The following is a 21,306-nucleotide window of genomic DNA, read 5'->3' as shown; positions in this document are numbered from 1 at the left end:
CTCTTTTTCCCAATGTATTTATTATTTTGGTTCAGTTGTGTTCGTGTAAACATTCAGTTTTATGCTGTTATAACATTTGATTTATCTGTAACTAAATTAGACAACAGCAGTAAGAAAAACACTGGTTTGTTTAACAGTCAAGACTAAAATGTTTAATATTGAAAAAAAGCAACACAAAGTGTAGCCCTCTCCCAGTATCCCTAAAGAAACCACCAGGTCAAGGAAAATGGTACACTTCTATATTCTCTTTCTGCTTTTGTTTTTCATCTCATCCTCCACAGCTCTCTACTCTAAAGATTCTGATCCAGCTGAATCAACAGCACCGTTAATAAGTTACCACCTTGTTGGCAGCTGCCTGTCTGTCCTATGACTCCTCTCTATGGTCATTTGCTCTTTTTAATTATGATTATTTTTTCCTTTATTGAACTAGGCAAGTCAGTTAAGAACAAATTATTAGGAACGGTGGGTTAACTGCCTTGTTCAGGGGCAGAACGACTGATTTTTACCTTGTCAGCTAGGGGATTTGATCTTACAACCTTCCGCTTACTAGTCCAATGCTCTAACCACTAGGCTCTTATGATGGACCCTCCCTCTCTGTCTTCACTCTGACACCACTGTTCCATTAGCTAGCATCTTGCCCTCTGCTGTGACCAGTGTTTATTTTGTTTGGCTGATGGTCGTCGAGGAGTCCCTGTTCGCAAAGACCTCCTGAGGCTTGGTCATTGCTGGTGCTTTGCGTTCCGTTCACACCGCTGACCTTATCTGACGCTGGCTTCTCATTGGCTACCTCCACATCGTTGTCTGATTGGTTTCCCTCTGATTCTAAACCTCCATTTTGTCTCAGACTCTGACTGTCCTCTAAACAGTCTCTGACTGGCTCAGTTTGCATTTCCTCTGTAGCCATCAGGTTTGCCTCTCCATCCTCTGTCCCTGTGTGCTGCTCAGCCTCTGGGGCAGCTCTGTCTTCATCTCCATCTCTTTCACTGGATTCTACTACAGCTCCATTCTCTACTGCTTTACTCTCTGCTGCTGACCCCTCTACTATGCTTGTTACTACTGATCCCACATCTACGGACCAGTCATTGGCCTCCAGTTGATGGCCGTCCACTGTCTGTTTGTCGGCTGTGTTCTTCTCTGGATCTACCTCTTCTGGGAGCTCCTCACTGGTGGTCTCCTGGACTACCCCATCCTCCTCTTCCTCTCTTTCAGGGGTCTTCACTTCCTTTCCGTTCACTGTTTTTGTGTGTGTGTTGTCTGGTTTGGCATTAGCGGCCTCCTCTGCCTCTCTCTGTTCCATCAGCTTCTGTTTGAACTCCAGGAGCCTGTCACTAAGAGACCAGACCACGCTTAGATTTGTGTCTGCCAATATAATTTTGGTAATATATGAATACATATATATTAATACAATTCTTCACTTGTGTGTTACCTGTGGCTTGGTGTCCTGATGCCTGTGACCAGGGCCAGCTGCTCCAGAGTGGTCTCAGCTGAGGGAGACAGAGACTGCCCCTGGGGAGAGAGGAGACAGGCAGAAGGGAATTTAATGGTCACCTTCTCTGGACCTTTATTTAGTACACAAAGAGAACAGAATAAGGTTTATTACCTCAGCTGTGAGCGGGTTCCCGCCTTGCCTCAGAGAGCGTTCCACACGCACTGCTTGCTGGGTAATGGAACGCAGGAACTCATAGCTGCAACGTCTCTGGGGGTGGTCCTCACCATACTGACAGAGACAACAGGGTGACACACAGACACACACACCTATGTGAGAATGCTGTTCATTGACTACAGCTCAGCGTTCAACACCATAGTGCCCACGAAGCTCATCACTAAGCTAAGGACCCTGGGACTAAACACCTCCCTCTGCAACTGGATCCTATACTTCCTGACGGGCCGCCCCCAGGTGGTAAGGGTAGGAAACAACATGTCTGCCACGCTGATCCTCAATACTGGGGCCCCTCAGGGGTGTGTACTTAGTCCCCTCCTGTACTCCCTGTTCACCCACGACTGTGTGGCCACCCAGAACTGTGTGGCCAAACACGACTCCAACACCATCATTAAGTTTGCTGACGACACAACAGTGGTTGCCTGATCACCGACAACGATGAGATAGGGATAGGGAGGAGGTCAGAGACCTGGCCGTGTGGTGCCAGGACAAAAACCTCTCCCTAAATCTGAGCAAGACAAAGGAGCTGATCGGGGACTACAGGAAAAGGCGGGCCGAACAGGCCCCCATTAACATCAACAGGGCTGTAGTGGAGCGGGTCAAGCGTTTCAAGTTCCTTGGTGTCCACATCACCAACGATCTATCGTGGTCCAAACACAACAAGACAGTCGTGAAGAAGGCACGACAAAACCTTTTCCTCCTCAGAAGACTGAAAAGATTTGGCATGGGTCCCCAGATCCTCAAAAAGTTATACAGCTGCACCATCGAGAGCATCCTGACTGGTTGCATCAGGGCCTGGTATGGCAAATGCTCGGCATCTGACCGTAAGGCACTACAGAAGGTAGTGCATACAGCCCAGTACATCACCGGGGCCAAGCTTCCTGCAATCCAGGACGTATATAATAGGCAGTGTCAGAGGAAAGCCCATAAAATTGTCAAGACTCTGGACTATTACATTGACCCCCAAAATAAATGTGTTTTGTTCACTGCTGCTACTCGCTGTTTACTAACTATGCATAGTCACTTCACCCCTATCTACATGTACAAATGACCTCTAACCTTGGTACTGGTACCCCCTGTATAAAGTATAAAGCCTTGTTATTGTTATGTTATTATGTTACTTTTTATTATTTTTTACTTCAGTTTATTTGGCAAATATCTTCTTAACTCTTCTTGAACTGCACTGTTGGTTAAGGGCTTGTAAGTAAGCATTTCACGCTAAGGTCTACACTTGTTGTATTCGGCGCATGTGACAAATAAAGTTTGATTTGACACACACACACACACACACACACACAGAGAGTATGCTAGGTACAGACCAGGCTGGTGAAGGCAGACAGAGCTTCTTTCTCGTGGTTCATGGCAGAACGATAGTCTCCCACTCCACACATCCACTGGGACAACAGATGCTGACTGGAGAGATGGGGGAGATAGAGTGATTGCGTAGTGACTTGGCTGATTGGTTGAGAGAGTGAGGGATTTAAGCGCTTGATACCTGAGAGCAGTGTGCACGTCAGTGGGGCCAAAGAAGGAAGTGTTGATTTTGAGTGCGTTCTGTAGGAACTGCCCTGCTTGTTCGCTCTGCAACACCAAACCTAGACAGCTCTGAGAGATAGGGAGAGAGTTTAGTCTCCTCTAACAGGTCTTGGGGGTGTAACAGTGTAGGGGTGGGTTAGGGTATGGCAGACTCACTTCCAGTATAACGGTGTAGGTTTGGAGTGTAGCAGACTTACGTCCAGTGTAGCGGTGTAGGGGTGGTCCTCTCCATGGACTGTGAGCATCAGGAGACGGGCTCTGAACAGACACCTCTGAGCTAGAGCAGACTCTCCTCCAGCGAACACATACACCGCCAACAGAGCCTACAGGACACACACCTCATTCACTTAGCTAAAGATGACTCGGATGACAAATAAATAAGGTATACAAAGGCTAACTTGTTATTTATTGATCCTTGGGAGTTTTGATATCCCCAGAGGACGGTGGTGCTTTGGATGAGTAGTGGATGACAATGTGGTACTTACATATTGTTGGATAGTGTTGGGGTGGTCAAAGCCCAGGACTCTCTCACTAATGACCACAGCCTTGAGCTGAACACTGCGGGCCTGGTGGGTTGTGGGTGGGGGTAGAGATGCACAGGTTAATAGTGAGTTACACATCCGTACAATCCTATGCCTTACATTTGAGGCCATAATCTGAGGTGTGTGTGTGTATATACCTCTGTGGGCTGGCCCTGTAAGTAAGCCACTCTGGCCATCAGGCTTAGACAGGAGCAGGCCTCCGCGTTCAGGTCGTCACACACACGACCAAACAGATACGCTGCCTCCTTCAGACGCTCATAAGCCTGCTCCATCATGCCTGGGGGACGGGAAAACATACATATCACATCCGCTGGTGTCAAACGACAGAAATACACACACCAACAAACTCTAACCAGGTGTGTTGAACCAAGCAGTGACCCGCCCACCTCACCTTTCTGAACGCTACTCTGAGCAGCTCGGAACGCTCGCGAGGCATCGTGTGTTGTCATGGTGACATGCTTGACAACAGGAAAAATGTTGAGCACGTCGTCTGGACCAATGGGAGCCTTAGTTCGGTTGTCGAAGAAGTACTCTCTCAGTCGCAGCTGAGGGACACACATAAAGATTGTGAGGTCTGTTTGAGAAGGTGTGTGTGTGTACTTGCGTGTGTGTGTGTGTGTACCTGTAATCCAGTCTTCAAACAGAACTCTCTAAGCAGGGAGACCTTCTGCAGCCCATACGTCTCTACTAGTTGGTCAGCAGTGGAACTGCAACACAGAGACACATAAAACATCAGCTCACACTAACTACTGGTATTATTATACTATCATAATCATTAGGTGACAACGCAAGGAACTGTACAAGTAACCAGTGATGGACTAATTGATTGATTAATCGATTGATGACTAATTCATTAAATGTGCCAACCCTAGGCCATGAGTGATGTCATAGGTCTCTGCTGCGTCCTGGCCAATCAGGATCCAGAGCTCCGCTCCACTGAGCGCACTCCAGGCAGTGCTGTCTGAAGCTCCTCCCCCACGACCCCGCCTCCTGGACCTCTTCTTAGGCTCCTCCCCTGTGGGGGCAGTGCTGTAAAGGGCAACCAATAGGCAGCAGAGGAAGTGACTGACAGCTGCAGAGAGACTTGACACCTCCACACCCTGTGGACAGAGGAGAGGAGGTTGTTATGGTTACAGACAGTAATGATGCTTTCCCCACACCCAGTCAAGGAACTGACCCCAGACCAGTTAATAAGGACTGTGATAATGACACTGTAATGAAGACTGTTTCAGTACCTGCAGGAAGTTGTTGAAGATCCTTCTGGAAGAACGAACCACAATCTCTCCAACAGCTAGCCTCTGTAAGAGAGAAAAGCGAGGGTGCGTGACGTTTAGAAAATCCCTATCATCACAGCGCGTATAAAACATTTATTAGGTAGGTGCTTATATTTGTCATGTTTCCCACATGTATATGTGGGTATTATGTGAGTCAGAAACTCCCCCTGAGACTGGGGTCGTAGTTAGCCAGGGTCTACCATTATCAACAACAACCCTGAGTAATTAGGGTTAAGTGCCTAAGGGAACATCAACAGATTTTTCACCTTGTCCATTTGGGGATTTGAACTAGCAACCTTTCGGTTACTGTCCCAACGCTCTTACCTCTAGGCTACCTGCCACTCCTATATATATATACACATATATAAGCATATATCCTCAGAACAGCCTCAATTTGTCAGTGCTTGGACTCAACAAGGCGTCAAAACTATTCCACAGAGATGCTGGCCCATGTTGACTCCAATGCTTCCCACAGGTTGGCTGGATGTCGTTTGTGGTTGTCCATTCTTGATACACACGGGAAACTGTTGAGCAAACCCAGCAGCGTTGCAGTTTTTGACACAAACCGGTGCACCTGGCACCTACTACCATACCCCGTTGAAAGACACTTAAATCTTTTGTCTTGCCCATTCACCCTCTAAATGGCACACATACAATCCATGTCTCAATTATCTCAAGGCTTAAAATCTTTCTTTAACCTGTCTCCTCCACTTCATCTACACTGATTGAAGTGTATTTAATAAGTGACATCAATAAGGGAACATAGCTTTCACTTGGATTCACCTCGCCAGTCGATGTCATGGAAAGAGCATGTTCCCAAAGTTTTGTACACTCAGCGTATGTATATCTTGTTCTTCGAGTGCCGTTGCGTTGTGTGTGAGTGAGTTTTGAGTCTGACCATTATATGTCTAAGCCGCTCCTTGTGTTCTGATTGGCTGATGGCCTTGGTCAGTTGGCCGAGGTAGCGGAGGTTGATGCCTTTCTGGTGTAGCGCCTGCTTCAGCGTAGCTCCATCTAGAGGCATCTCACTGCCCTGCAGGCATGCCTCCACCTGAGACACACATACAGCTAGAGTAAGAGACAGGTTACAACAGGTTGATAAACTGAACTCCAGGAATAGAGAGCTCCTCCACTCACGATGGCAGGTATCTGTTGTGTGATGATGGAGGCTGCAGCCTCTCTAAGTAGCCTCTCCTGCAGCCTCACGGCCTCATGGTCACTCTTGGGGAACGTCACGTCTGAACATACAGAGAGGTGAGACAGAGACAGGGGCAACTTTTACACTCTGGTATGCCACAGCAGTGGTTTTGTCTCAGCTGTATGGGGAAGGGGAGGGTGTGTGTTGTTCGTGCATGTGTGGAGCAGATGGGATACCCGAGGAGAACACGCTGGGGTTGAAGCGCATCTCAAAGATGATGTCACTGACTGATCCCACATCTTTACAAGCACCTCTCACTGCATCTGTACCTCGATGGTCACCTGGTAACACATACACACACAAAATAACATGTCAGCTCTGATAGCCTTGAAATCTAGAGCAAAAATAAAAATGGCCTTTCCTCACCTGCTTTTACACACTCCTCCACGCCTCCATTCTCTTCCATCCTTTCTTTGCAGCGGCGAGTGAACTGGGACTGTCTGGAACAGAGGGAGGGAACAATCTTAGAAACAACACAATACAAAAAAAACATTTAGAAATGTGACTTACTGCAAAGTTACTGTAAAAACTGTCCCACATGCATACAGTACATAAGAACTATTCCTACAGTATAGCTAACTAGAGGTGTTTTGTACTGACTTGTCCTGGATGAATGCCTGCAGCAGCTCTGGTCTTAGCCTGCAGAGGCCATGAGGGAACTTCCTGGGCAGACCTGAAGTGCTCTGGTACTGCTCTGGCCAGCCCTCCTCCCATGACCCCTCCTTCTTCTCCACTTCCTCCCTCTGCCTCCCTCCCGCAGGGCAGTAGTTGGCATCGGCCGGCAGGCTCCTGAAGAGGTCCAGCAGGTAGAACCTCCCATCAGCCCCAAGCAGCCCCTGGGCGTCAAGTGCGGTGAACAGAGGCACCTGGTGGCCGTTGGGCCCCACTACAGCGTGTCTCTGCAGGCTGAGGCCTTTAGCAGCCTGAGCCAGCAGCTCCAAGAGACAGCGTCGGTGGGGGGACTCCTGGGGCCCAGCACCCACCCCGTACAGAATACCCCTGGGGGAGAGAGAGAGGGAGAAGGAGGGAAAGAGGGGGAGCGTGAGGAAGGGAGTGAGAGGGGGAGAGAGAGATAGGGGGAGAGAGAGGGAGCGGGTGAGAGAAGGTAGGAGAAGGTGAGGGTGGCATGCCCCCGACAAAGACGAACTGCAGGTAGATGCAAACACTGTCCTAATTAAACAAATCACTGGGGAGCATATAAAAGCTCATGTTTATGTTCTTATTGAGTTGTACCTGGTAGGAGCAGAGGGGCCCTGGTCCTGCTCTGGGCCCTCCAGGCCAGGGGCCAGGCCTTGGGCAGACAGACGTATCCCCCTGTAGTCCACGGTGGCGGTGGGCAGGGTGTGGAGGCCCTGGAGCACCCCCTCCAGGTCACTGTAGGACTGTACACCTCTCAGCTCCAGCCTCTGGGCCACCCTGGGAGGGAGGAGTGTGTTGTTATACAGCAGCATGATGGGTTCAACAGGATTGTTTCTATGATTATACACTATAAAAAGACTGGTCATTCTCTCGCTACATACAATGAGATCCGCTGAAGACAAGCTGAACAAGATCTTACCTGCGTCCCCTCTCGCCCCCTAATGCCATCCCTGCTCCTCCCTGGCTCAGGAACAGCCCGCCCCACAGGAAGGCGGGGTCATCAGGGCCTCCACTGATTGGCTCTACACAGCCGTCAATAACAGTCTCCGCACCCTGGGCCACCGCCCACACAAACGCACTGTTCACCTGAATGAGAGAGAATAATGTATTTTCTAGAAATGTCTCAATAGCCTTACAGTTCAAACACAGCAGCATGACAGATCCTTTTTTGAGAGCAACAATAACAGCTTGTCAGCAGTGAATAATTCCCGGAGGACTCCTAGTGAGTATGGCGTGTGCGTACCTGTAGTAGAGCTCTGTCTCTCTGTAGTCTCTCCTCCTGACTGCCCTGAGGCAGATCTCTGGCTGCCTGCAGCTCCTCGTTCCAGTCTGGAGCCTTTACATCACAAACACCAAATCAATCAGTTAATTGGTCAGTCGGTCAGTCACTTGGTCGATTGGTTTTTTGTCCGTCCTTTGGCCTAAAAACTGAGAAGAGCTGTTAAACTGTGTGTGTGTGACACAGACCTGTGCTCCAGAGTGTTGATCCAGTCCCAGCCTACTGAGAGGATTTCTGTGGGAGTGGGAGGCTGATGGGGGACCCAGCCAGCTCAGTGTACGGTAGGGAGTCAGCATCATTTCTACTGGGGGCAGTTGGGGCCTACAGGGAGACAGACACTACATTACACATACGGAACATAGGGTCCGTCACTGTGTGTGTGTGTGTGTGTGTGTGTGTGTGTGTGTGTGTGTGTGTGTGTGTGTGTGTGTGTGTGTGTGTGTGTGTGTGTGTGTGTGTGTGTGTGTGTGTGTGTGTGTGTGTGTGTGTGTGTGTCTGTCTGTCTGTCTGTTACCTGGCTCTGAGAGTGGCGAGAGCCTGTTTGAAGGCAGGACTGATATGAGAGAGCAGGTCAGTGAGGCAGTGACTGACTGGAGAGGACGAGGTTGGCCGAGGATCAAACACCTCTACTGTAGACCTAGAACACACACACATTGCTGTTGTCATTGCTGTGATAATAACAATATGCAGCTGAGATATATTGACTGAAATAATCTCGTATGGATAACATGTAGAGTGGGGTTCGAAATGATTGACACCCTCGATAAAGATGAGCAATATTGACAGTGTAAAACAAATAATTCACATATTGAATGGAAAATGATATTATGTTATACTCATTCAAATGCTCAAAGAAAGAGCAATTGTATTAGTATAAAATAATATAATTTCTCTATATTGTTGCAAAAAATATAGCTCAGTAGTTGAATAATTTATTTTATACAGTCATTATAGTTCATCTTTATCAAGTGTGTCAATAATTTCAGACCTCAACGTATATGCTTGTTACTTCTGAGAACCTCACCTATTCAGGAAGAATCCTCGTGGACAGGATGTGATGTCACACTTGCGACTCTCTAGGGTCACTACAGTGATGTACAGGAAGTCCCCTTGCAGCTTTCTGTGCCCAGGGGGCGGGTTCCAACAGCTGAGTGACAGGTCCTGCAGAAAACTGGGAACCTTCGGAGAGAGGCACAGAGTCAGAGAGAGAAGTGTGTGTGTGTGTGTGTATGTGTATGTGTGTGTGTTTGTACCTCTGGCTGAGTGTTGTGAGGCAGCATGGCCAGTAGTGGTCTCTCTGCGGCTCCAGGGAGGAGGTACTCAGGAGGAGCTCCATCCTGATTGGCCGGGTCAGTCTTTGTGTTGCTGGACGAGCGTTTCAGGCTTTTCCCATTGGTTTGGACAGAAGAGTCTACAAAACATGCAGAAAGAGAGGAGAATGGGCAATATACTTGTTGGTCTTCCAAGCTGTACGAATAGAGGGGCTATTTTTCATGGTCCTTCGAGCTGGATAGCAACAATTACCCTGGAAATATGACAAGTGTGCGATTCCTTACAGTGTGTGTGTGTTGGTGTGTGTTAATGTGTTTGTCATGTGTGTACCTGTAGAGTGTGTGTGTGTCAGTGAGTCCAGTAGGCTAGGTGATCGTCCTTCCATCAGAGCATCGTTTGGTCCAACAGCTCTCAGCAGCTCCAGCACACGAGCCAGATGAACCCTTGCAGACCTGGGGGAGTATGGCTCTGGAGAACAGAGGACAAAAGACAAGTCATATTCCAATGAGCCCGATGGTTAATTGTTATAGTTCTACTTGCACTGACCTGTCCCGCTGACACACACACACACACACACACACACACACACACACACACACACACACACACACACACACACACACACACACACACACACACACACACACACACACACACACACACACACACACACACACACACACACACACACGCTCTCTCTCTCTCTCTCGACTCTCTACCTCACATACACACACACCTCTCTCTCTCTCTCTCTCTCTCTCGACTCTTTACCTCACATGCACACACAGGCATAGACCTGCCCTGCTGCTGGGTTTTTCCTTGGCTGTTTCGTATTCAGACAGAAAAGCAGTCTGGTTGGCAGAAAGGTTATCCCTGTGCCAAGCCTGCTGCTTTGATGTTCTCAACCCATACAAGACTTTGATGTTGACTGAGTCAGGAGTGGTAGAGAGAGAAAGAACAAGTAAATAAAATAATGCCTTTTGTGAACTAACACTCGCACTTGACCTTTTTTCCCCCTTTACTAGCTCTGACTTTGCTGGTAGCTACAGTACTTTACTGAGGAAAAATGTACTTACTTACGATGAATGCGCTAACTGTATGTTGCTCTGGATAAGAGTGTCTGCTAAATTTCTTACATTTAAATTAGAAAAGGCAGAGGAAGAGAAAGAAAGAAAGAAAGAAAGAAAGAAAGAAAGAAAGAAAGAAAGAAAGGGGAAGACAGAGAGGCTAAGTCTCAAATGGTACTCATACAGTATATGGTAGGCCCTGGTCAAAAGTAGTGCACTACTAAGGGAATAGGTTGCCATTTTGGATGTAACCATGGAGACAGTAGTATTGTATGTAAAGTAGTTCTTCTCCTACCCTCCATCAGGCGGAGCGTGGCTCCTGGTTTGAGGTTCTTCAGGCTCTGCAGCTCTGTCAAGGGGTCAAGGGTCATCCCGGAGAGGGCCAATGAGAGGCTGGAGCGAGGAAACACCTCCTCTCTCCCCAACACTGCCATCACAGCCTCCTGAACCAGCCAGAAACCATGGACCTACGGAGATACACACAATTATTGTATTTTTTTATCATAAAGAATACAGTTTTGAAGTGTCTGTCCTATATCTATGAGATATAAGAAAGCTCAGGAAATATTTTAGTTTTTTGGACACATATTGAACCTCTTATTTTTGTTGGCACAAAACTACCTCCATACTTCCATTAATTTGCATGGGTTACATTCAAATGAATCCTGTGACACTTGTGGATGGGTCCTAAAGCAAAACGGAGAACACCATCGTGTTCGTGAGTCTCCCCTTTCCATAGTGGCGTTATATTAGTTTGCAGTCCCAACGGTTTTAAAGCATTTTCAGAGAAACACCGCTGTAGCGCCAGTGCATTTTGTATTATTCTGTATGTGAATCTGAGACATTCTATTTAGTTTGATATGTTACATTTGGTATGGTTACATAAGTCCCAAAGGTTGCGAGTTCAAATCTCATCAACGACAACTTTAGCATTTTAGCCCGTTAGCTACTTTTCAACTACTTACTACTTTTAGCTACTTTTCAACTACTTACTACTTTTAGCTACTTTGCAACTACTTAGTATGTTAGGTAACCTTAACCCTTTTAGCTAATCCTTCCCCTATAATCTTAAACTTAACCCTTTTAGCTAACCCTTCCCCTTCCCCTTTAACCTGACTCCTAAACTTATGCCTAACCCCTAACCCCAACCCCTAGCCTAGCTAACATTAGTGAGCTAGCTAACTTTAGCCACCTAGCTACAATTCGTTTTTCAAATTCGTAACATATGATACGTTTAGCAAATTCGTAAATTATTGTACATTTAGCAAATTCATACACATATTGTGCATTTTGAAACTTCTTAACATATAATATGAATTGTAATTCATAATATATCATAGGAAGTCAGTGATGGACATTCACAAATTAATACATACCATACGAAACGCAACATATCCTACTAAATGAAGTGTCTCGGATTACATACAGAATAATACGACATGCTCTGAGATCAGGTTAGTAACTCGGCCACCTTCCACAGCAGATGCAGAAGGCTGACATAGGCGGATTTGATGGATTATTCATATATCTCCAGTTTAAACTGACGGATTTTGATGGGGATTATTTTATTATGCTATTTAGATGACATACTCAAATTAATATACACTTTCACAGGCTTGGCCATACATGCACTTGACTGGTCCTTACACAATATGTAGTGGTCCTTTAGAATAGTTAGTGGGTGAACTTGGCATTATTATACTTAACAAGTTTGCATTTCGCTACACCCGCAATAACATCTGCTAAATATGTGTATGTGACCAATACATTTGATTTGATGTTTCCACATTTAGATTGGCTGTGGCCTCATGGTATGTAGTCACTAGTGTGATATTAATTAATGGTGTGCTAATTTTGGTCCCTTTCACCTCTTGTTCCACCCTCACTGCACATCTGTACCTGTTGTGGTACTATTGAATGTCCCACCCTACACTCCTGCATCCATTTCCTTCAGATGTGCATAACCTGGAGGACAGGGGGCTCTGGGTTGTTTAAAGGTTCAGGCCCAATGTGTGCGAATGTGTAGTGTGTGTGACTGTCAATGATTCATTTATATATACACTATATATTTTAAGCTATTTTGGAAACTATAAAAATTCCTTTATTAACGTCTACATTCGTTTTGCCACATTTATTATATTACAGACACCTTAATTCATACCTTTTCATTATATCATGAACGAAAATCATTTTTTTAAATGAAAGAATATATAAGCGTTTTCCTTAAAGTACAATTTTTGGGGGTTTACTAATGTCACTGTCTCCACTACAACAACAAACATACTTCAATGCATTTAATACTGTAGAATTCCATTAATACAGCTGACAGGTGGCGTCAAAGCCTCTCAATGGCCAATACATATCATCACCAATCCAGAGTTTATATAAATCATTGGTTACTATGTGTTAGTGTCTCTCTTTGTTTTACCTGCAGCTCAAATGGTTCCACTCCCGCCCCCTGGATCTTCACAAGGAATGATGGGTTTTCTTCCTCCTTCATACCAGCAGCTGTTTTCCCAATGGTCAGTGTGAGTGTATCTGATTAAGGGAGGGAATGAACATGCCAATCGGATCATTAAGAACAAACCCTAACCCCTGGACATGTTCAGGTGAATTAAGGTCGCAGAAACATTGTATATCAGACTGCGTTGCAGTGGGATTATCATTTTTTTCAAGATGTCACAGTAGCCAGCTATAGTGTCGCTTTGAGAGAGAGTGAGTGTGTAGTGTGCCAGAGAGAGAGAGGGGAGGAGGAAAGGAAGAGGTTCCCTACCTCGCCACACAGACAAGAGCAGGACCCAGCATGTGTGAGGGGTGGGTCTGTGTCTGAGTTGGCAGTATTTGCCTAGAAGCAGTGATGTCACCTCAGAGGTAAGGGACTGCCACACCCAACCCTGGCATGTGAATGCCTACACACACTCACCGACACATAGTCACACAGAGACACCCACACACATACACACCGACACTCACACTCACACACCATACAGTCCATGTCACACACAGACCTGATCAAGTACTGCAGCATGCACAGTGCGCTTACTCAAAACCTCTTAAGGTGTCAGTCCCCAAAATTGGGCACTAGAATTATATGTATATGTTTACCACCGTTTTATAAGTCAGAAGACAGAAATCCAGACCTTCCTAGGACCATTAGGTGTGGCAGATAGCCTAGTGGGTAGAAGCGTTGGGCCAGTGAAAGATTGCTGGATCAAATCCCCGAGCTGACAAGGTCAAAAATCTATTGTTTTGAGCAAGGCAGTTCCCCGGGTGCCGTGGATGTCGTTTAAGGAAGCTCTCCGCACCTCTCTGATTAAGAGGGGTTGGGTTAAATGTGGAAGACACATTTCAGTTGAATGCATTCGGTTGTACAGCTGACCAGCTATCCCCCATTCCCCATGTAAAGGTCCTCTGTTGAATAAAATGGTATTTGCCTCCCTTTGGTGGTCGGCTGCGTCATTACATCAATTTATATCACTTCACTGCGAAGTCACGTCAAAGGGATAGTCCTTAGAAAAACATGTATCCTGCTCAACTGCTTCACGACGCAGACATGGCAAAGAAATGGCTGAATTTGTCTCGAGCAGGTGGATCTAAATACATAACTTTCATACCTCTACGATACAGAATGTGACCTACACACTTTCTTAAACTTACAAGTAAAGAAGTAATTTTGTGAGGAAGTCAAAACAAAATTGTTTCACGGTGAAGGCAGACACATTGCATAGGGTCAGAACGACAAAATCGAGCCATTTACAAAGCCCTTCTCCCCCGCACGCTGTTTAAGTTTAATGGCCCAAATGTTGACTTAGACGTGCACACATGGAACAGATTTTGACTATCAACAATGTCATGATATGTTTGGTAAAGTAAAAAAGAAGGTGAAATATTTGGGGTATATGTTCCTCAAACAGATTATAACTATATATGGACATATAATAAAGTATGAAAAGGCTTATTCATTCTTTATTTGTCATATCATTATATTTGTTTATGTTTTATTATACATTTATTGTGTATTAGATGATATAGGTTGAAAAGTGTTTTTTTCTCAGACATAAATAAAGAACATTTTGACGTTTTTGCTGAGGAGATCTTAGTCGCGCAATTTTACATCTAAATAAGATGTTTGATGCAGTGGTTTTCAAATACAAAATGTGCATGAAAACGAGTCGTCTCTCGTTGAATTACAACGAAGACTTTATTGAAGAATTGCTACTGTTGACCAATCACCTACAAAGGGGTGTAGACTTCAGCTACCGACTTCAGCTTGCCTCGAGAAAAAATGTTGGGTGCCTGAACGTCTGAAAAAAAAAAACGAACAGAAAATGTCACAAAATGTTTTCATTAATATGCAAAAACTCTTACGAACTGTTTCAGCTGAGAATGCAGACCCCAGTTAAGTTATCTTCGATCGATTCTACGGCGTCTCAAAACGGACAATAGTACTATTGTGGCTTTTTTCTAGTTTTTCAAGGGAAGCTGCCAGCCACCAGCCAAACTGAAGAACTGGCGCTTTACTCCCCTCGACTCCAGAGGCAAAGAGCCACCAGACCTGACGCCAATAACATCTGCCCTCCTCTTTCACACACACACACACACACACACACACACACACACACACACACACACACACACACACACACACACACACACACACACACACACACACACACACACACACACACACACACACACACACACACACACACACACACACACACACACACACACACCTCTAACATTCCTACTTGATAAAAAGTTACACTCCCATCACATTCCAGATTGAAATCTCACTAGAATCTATTAGTTTTGACCTTTTAGTGTCTAACCAAGTCTTAACAATTATACAGCTCTGGTTGTACCTATATATTAGAGGTACAACAGTGTTTCGAGATAACAATCTGTCAATCATCTGGTTGCCCCCGGGTAATGCCTACTCACAGGGGAGATATGCCAGGGAAGATAACACACACACACACACACACACACACACACACACACACACACACACACACACACACACACACACACACACACACACACACACACACACACACCTCTAACATTCCTACTTGATGAAAAGTTACACTCCCATCACATTCCAGATTGAAATCTCACTAGAATCTATTAGTTTTGACCTTATAGTGTCTAACCAAGTCTTAACAATTATACAGCTCTGGTTGTACCTATATATTAGAGGTACAACAGTGTTTCGAGATAACAATCTGTCAATCATCTGGTTGCCCCCGGGTAATGCCTACTCACAGGGGAGATATGCCAGGGAAGATAACAACCCCCCCCGCCCCCCCATACACAGGTATGGGATTCATGAGAAAACACACAAACACTATCACTCATTCTATACGCACCACCCCTGTATTGGGTGAGTGTAACACAGAGGCAGATGTGTGTGTATTTAGTTACCTGGGTCAATGCCATGAGAAATATGCTCACTACACAAGTATGGAAGGAGGTGTGTGTGTGTGTGGGTGTGTGTGTGTGTGTGTGTGTGTGTGTGTGTGTGTGTGTGTGTGTGTGTGTGTGTGTGTGTGTGTGTGTGTGTGTGTGTGTGTGTGTGTGTGTGTGTGTGTGTGTGTGTGTAAGCCAGGAAGAGGGAGAAAAGCCTCCCTTGGAAAAAGGGCACAACAAATTGTAGCATGCAGAGAGACATGTGGTGTGGCGAAGAGGAACGACACAGAGCAGAGATTATATATTAGGTACATTCCTGCATCCCCTAGGAATATACGTAATACATACAATTGTTTCCTTCAACAACATGGCTTAGTAATTGGCAGTGTTGAAAACTGTACTCTCTATATAGGATTTGTGTTCCCTACAGACATAGTCAGGCTTCCTGACTTTACTCTACCTGCCTTTAACAATGCCACACTGTTAGTGTTGCATTGGCAGACCAGACCATTTGGCAAGACAACAACAGTTTGACTGAAAGAGAACCAGGCTGGAACCAGGCTACAGCAGACCAGCAGTGCTACAATAGCACCCTGTAGGGCAGTCTGGAACAGCAGAGAAAAAGAGAGAGACCATATGGAAAAACAAGGAAGTGGGGGAAAGTGAAAGACAGAAGAGTGTTGTGAAACAGACACCAGAGCAAGGCTGAGCAGTCGTGTTCTTTCTCACCTGACGTTCCCTGATCTCCTGCTCCTCCTCTCTTCACTTTGTCTTTCATGTCCAATTTCCTTTTTTGCTGTTCCCTCACTCTCTTGTTTCTCTGTGCTGGCACCCGGTTGCTCTCTCAGACTTGCTGTTCCCTCACTCTCTTGTTTCTCTGTGCTGGCACCCGGTTGCTCTCTCAGACTTGCTGTTCCCTCACTCTCTTGTTTCTCTGTGCTGGCACCCGGTTGCTCTCTCAAACTTGCTGTTCCCTCACTCTCTTGTTTCTCTGTGCTGGCACGCGGTTGCTCTCTCAGACTTGCTGTTCCCACTCTCTCTTGTTTCTCTGTGCTGGCATGCGGTTGCTCTCTCAGACTTGCTGTTCCCTCACTCTCTTGTTTCTCTGTGCTTCTCTTGTTTCTCTGTGCTGGCACGCAGTTGCTCTCTCAGACTTGCTGTTCCCTCACTCTCTTGTTTCTCTGTGCTGGCACGCGGTTGCTCTCTCAGACTTGCTGTTCCCACTCTCTTCTCTTCGTCAGGTCAGAGTGAGATTGAGTAAGTTTTGGAGTTTGTATGTGTGTATTTGTATATGCAAAGTGTGTGTGGGAGCAAGTGAAAGAGTGTAGTGAGTTCCACCAAGCTAACTCTGCTTATCGTTTCCCCTCTGGAAGATAACCACACCCTCCTATTACTCAACTCTCCCCTTCCCCCTTTCTGTAACTCTCTCTGCTTCTCCCTCAAAGCTGCTGTGCCTCGCCTAGGTGTTGAAAATGGGTGTCTGCTCAATCTTGCTCTCTTCAGTCTCTCTCTCTCTTCACTCTCTCTCCTTATTCTTCCCCCTCCCCCTCTACCCTCACTCCCCCTCTTTTTCTCTCTGCCCTGGAGGAAAGGTGTGATCATGCTATCCACACACACCCATCAAACTAGTCACACACACACCCAGGGATGTGGGAAATGGGAGTCATCACACATACATTATGGTGACCCACACATTTACATAAGGAACAAGGAACACATGCTATGAAACTCTCACCTTTCACAGAACATGAACGTAAAGTTAGATGTCTTGGTTATTAGACTTGGGGATGGACTGTGTGTAATGTGTGTATGAATGGTGTGTGTGTGTGTACGTGTGTGTGTGTGCGTGCGTGCGTGCGTGCGTGTGTGTGTGTGTGTGTGTGTGTGTGTGTGTGTGTGTGTGTGTGTGTGTGCGCATGTGCAGGACTTTCCTTTGCAGGAATGCCAGTTTATCTTTTTACTGCAGTGGGATAAATCAGGGTCACACAGTGTTTCTTGGTAGTCTTAAACAAATCTACTTTGAAAGAAAAGTATACACCTCACACACATGATTATGGGCTTAAAAAAGAAGACACCTGTACCATGTCAGATATAGAGTTGAAATGTATTCCATTTTAAGTTTGCATCCCAATATTACACGTTATATACATCAAAGGATACTGAAACATAACAAAACCATTTGTTCGACATAGAAAATCAGGTTTTCAGCGGGTTTAAAAAAAAACAAGTTTATTAATTAATAATGACATTATAAAAAATATGAATAACAATCCACCCATGAGGCCACTAGAGGGCGATTTGTTCATTTGACTGCAGGCTACAGTGGTACAGCTTCTTTCAAATTCCATCCTAGAGACAGTTTTATATCACACACAGAGCCTCACCTACTTATCATAGTGCCTATGGCAGGGAGAGCAGTCAGAAATATAATTGGATTCAAGGAATGAAACCTGAGCACCCAAAGAGGTAGGATTAAGTGTCCTATAGCCCCTGATCTAAGGTCAGTTTCGTACCCTAATGATCAGGCTTAAAGTTATAACCTACAGTTCTAGGCCTAACTACAGGTAATAATAAATATCCTACTCCACTGGACACAGATGTCAATTCAACATCTATTCCACGTTGGTTCAACATAATTTCATTGAAATTCATCAAGAGCTTCAAGTTCCTTGGTGTCCACATCACTAAGGATCTATCATGGTCGAAACACAACAACACAGTTGTGAAGAGGGCACGACCATGCCTATTCCCCCTCAGGAGGCTGAAAAGATTTGTCATGGGACCTCAGATCCTCAAAAAGTTATACAGCTGCACCATGGAGAGCATCCTGACTGTTTGCATTCCGGTCAGAATCTGACCACAAGACGCTATAGAGAGTAGTGCGTACAGCCTAGTACATCACTGGGGCCAAGCTTACTGCCATACAGGACCTCTATACCAGGCGGTGTCAGGAGAAGGCCCTAAAAATGGTCAAAGACTCCAGCCACCCAAGTCATAGACTGATTGTTCTCTCTGCTACCGCACTGCAAGTGGTACCAGAGCACCAAGTCTGGGACCAAAATGCTCCTTAACAGCTTCTACCCCCGAGCCATAACACTACTGAACAGTTAATCAAATGCCTAGCCAGAATTTTTGCATTGACCCCTCTTATTCTATAATTATTCATAATTAAAAAATGATCTGACTCTCTTGGACATGCTAATACACTGACTGGACTCTAACCACACACTCACACATACTACACTGACACTCCAACACACACACACACACACACACATTCCATCACACTCTTCACACTGCTGCCCCTCTCATTTTTATAATCTATGCATAGTGACTTTATCCCTACCGACATGTACATATTATCTCAATTACCTCAACTAACCCGTACCCCTGCACATTGTCTCAGTACCCGTATATAACATCATTATTGTTCTTTTATTGTGTTACTATTTTTCCTTTAGTTTATTTAGCACATTTTTCTTACTTACTTAAAAAAAAACTGTATTGTTGGTTAAATGCTCATAAGTAAGCATTTCATGGTAAGGTGTACCTGTTGTATTAGGCACATGTGACAAATAAAATGTGATTTGAAACTATGTTGATTCAACCAGTGTGTAGCCAGTGGGCCAGTTCGAGGCTTACCTACAGGTAATAACACCACATATGTAACCTATAGCTCAACCAACACACACTGTAACATGGCTCTGTGAACAGTATCTGTTTTGACCTATTCCTGGAGTTGTTTCTCCTCTATGCTTGATTGAATGATTGACTAGACTGAGATAAGACTGGAAATACAGGAATGGTGTCTTTCGCAGCTATGGCATTTTGCTTCAATCATCACGACAGCACCATAATGAGTTAATAATTGTTCAGCCTCTTGCCAGCCAGCAACCTCTGCAGAGATAATTAACTTTAGTTTAGGCCAAATGGAAGTCAAATATAGGTGGATAATTATGGCTGATGCTTTAATGAGCATTATCCTGTTATCTTATTATTATAACCCCCAAACTAAGGATTCATGGACCATTGTGTTATCTGTTTCTGTTCTATTTTTTTTAATCAATTTACAATATCGTTATAGTTTCAAAAAACATTATTCCCACATACAACTTAAATATATTATCGCAGGAGAAGTTACATTTTTGTGGGTGGGTGGGCGTTATATGTTTTGGTATTTCTTTGTTTTTGGCCGGGTACGGTTCTCAATCAGGGACAGCTGTCTGTCGTTGTCTCTGATTGAGAACCATACTTAGGCAGCCTGTTTTCCCACTATGGGTTGTGGGTAGTTGTTTTCTGTTTCTACCATATGGGACTGGTTTGATTTTCATTTCGTTCCTGCATGTTGTTCTTTTGGTATTTTCTCGAATTATTAAAGTTATCATGGACACGTACTACGCTGCATTTTGGTCCGATTCTTCATCAGAAGAGGAAGACAAATTGTTACAATTTTGGCTCATGTTTTTGGGCTGACTGAGTAAATTCAAAGATGATCTACATAAGCTCCCGAGTGGCGCAGCTAAGGCACTGCATCTCAGTGTTAGAGGTGTTACTACAGCCCTGGTTCGATTCCAGGCTGTATCACAGACAGGAATGAGTCCCATAGGGTCGCACACAATTGGCCCAGCGTTGTTCGGGTTAGGGTTTGGCCAGGATAGACCATCATTGTAAATAAGAACTAGTTCTTAATAACTGAATTGCCTAGTAAAATAAAAAATATACTGACATAAGGTCTTCCTCTCCAAGGGGGGCGGGGCTTAGCGAATGGTCAATTCACCAGCCATATTGGCGGTAGGTCAGTGCGAGCATTTCATGAAAATAGTCTAAAGTGAAGTCCGTGCGAGTAGTGTTTCGTAGCAAAACAAATGCTGCAGTAGCTGTTTTCAAAGTATTTCTGCAGCTTTGTTTCATATCTACTGATGCAGAAAGAAATAGGAATAATAACGTTATAGCTATCCCACCTCGCGCAGCAACGCTCACGCGTCTGCATGCTCCCCAGACGAAACTGTTCGGGCACATATTATGACGACGTTTTTGTTGATTTTGAATTTAGGTAAGGTTTCTTTCGCCTGTTCGGGCACACGACATTTTTTCTTGAGGCAATCCGGATTTCGGAGCCGAAGTCGACGCCTCTTCGACGGTGATTGGTCAACAGTAGGGATTCTTCAGGAAAGTCTGTTGTCATTCAACGAGAGACGACTCGTTTTCATGCACATTTCTTTACTTAGAAATACTGTACCAAACATCTTAGTTAGATATTAAATTGAGCGACTAAGATCTCCTCGCCAAAAAGTGTCAAAGTAATAACAGATTTATTGAGTTATATTACACGAATTGTCATTATTTTGAAGAAGTAATCTGGCTACGGGGACTCAAAATGGACAAAATACTATTCCTGTTTTTTTCTCGTTTTTCAAGGGAAGGTAT

General features: G+C 45.0%; 1 protein-coding gene across 1 annotated transcript; it reads right to left on the bottom strand.

The window, feature by feature from the left end:
• Window positions 1–17,310, bottom strand: si:ch211-166a6.5 (clustered mitochondria protein homolog). Its single transcript, XM_052461603.1, has 28 exons — window positions 16,609–17,310; window positions 12,896–13,005; window positions 10,763–10,934; window positions 9,731–9,868; window positions 9,382–9,539; window positions 9,153–9,307; window positions 8,643–8,765; window positions 8,317–8,449; window positions 8,093–8,185; window positions 7,769–7,935; window positions 7,444–7,626; window positions 6,811–7,209; window positions 6,577–6,650; window positions 6,387–6,491; window positions 6,150–6,250; window positions 5,911–6,063; window positions 4,974–5,036; window positions 4,606–4,838; window positions 4,361–4,445; window positions 4,130–4,283; window positions 3,876–4,015; window positions 3,682–3,762; window positions 3,394–3,519; window positions 3,156–3,265; window positions 2,980–3,073; window positions 1,601–1,717; window positions 1,427–1,506; window positions 1–1,328 (listed from the first exon to the last, which is right to left on the bottom strand). Exons 1-28 carry the CDS (start codon window positions 16,655–16,657, stop codon window positions 623–625), a joined length of 4,302 nt encoding a protein of 1,433 aa, XP_052317563.1. The 5' UTR covers window positions 16,658–17,310; the 3' UTR covers window positions 1–622.
• Window positions 17,311–21,306: the final 3,996 nt, after the last annotated feature.

Source organism: Oncorhynchus keta, chromosome 14 (genome assembly GCF_023373465.1).
Source record: "Oncorhynchus keta strain PuntledgeMale-10-30-2019 chromosome 14, Oket_V2, whole genome shotgun sequence".
In the NCBI taxonomy this organism is placed as follows: Eukaryota; Metazoa; Chordata; class Actinopteri; order Salmoniformes; family Salmonidae; genus Oncorhynchus; species Oncorhynchus keta.
Note: the sequence above shows the minus strand (reverse complement) of the source record. Positions and strands in the feature narration are given on the sequence as shown.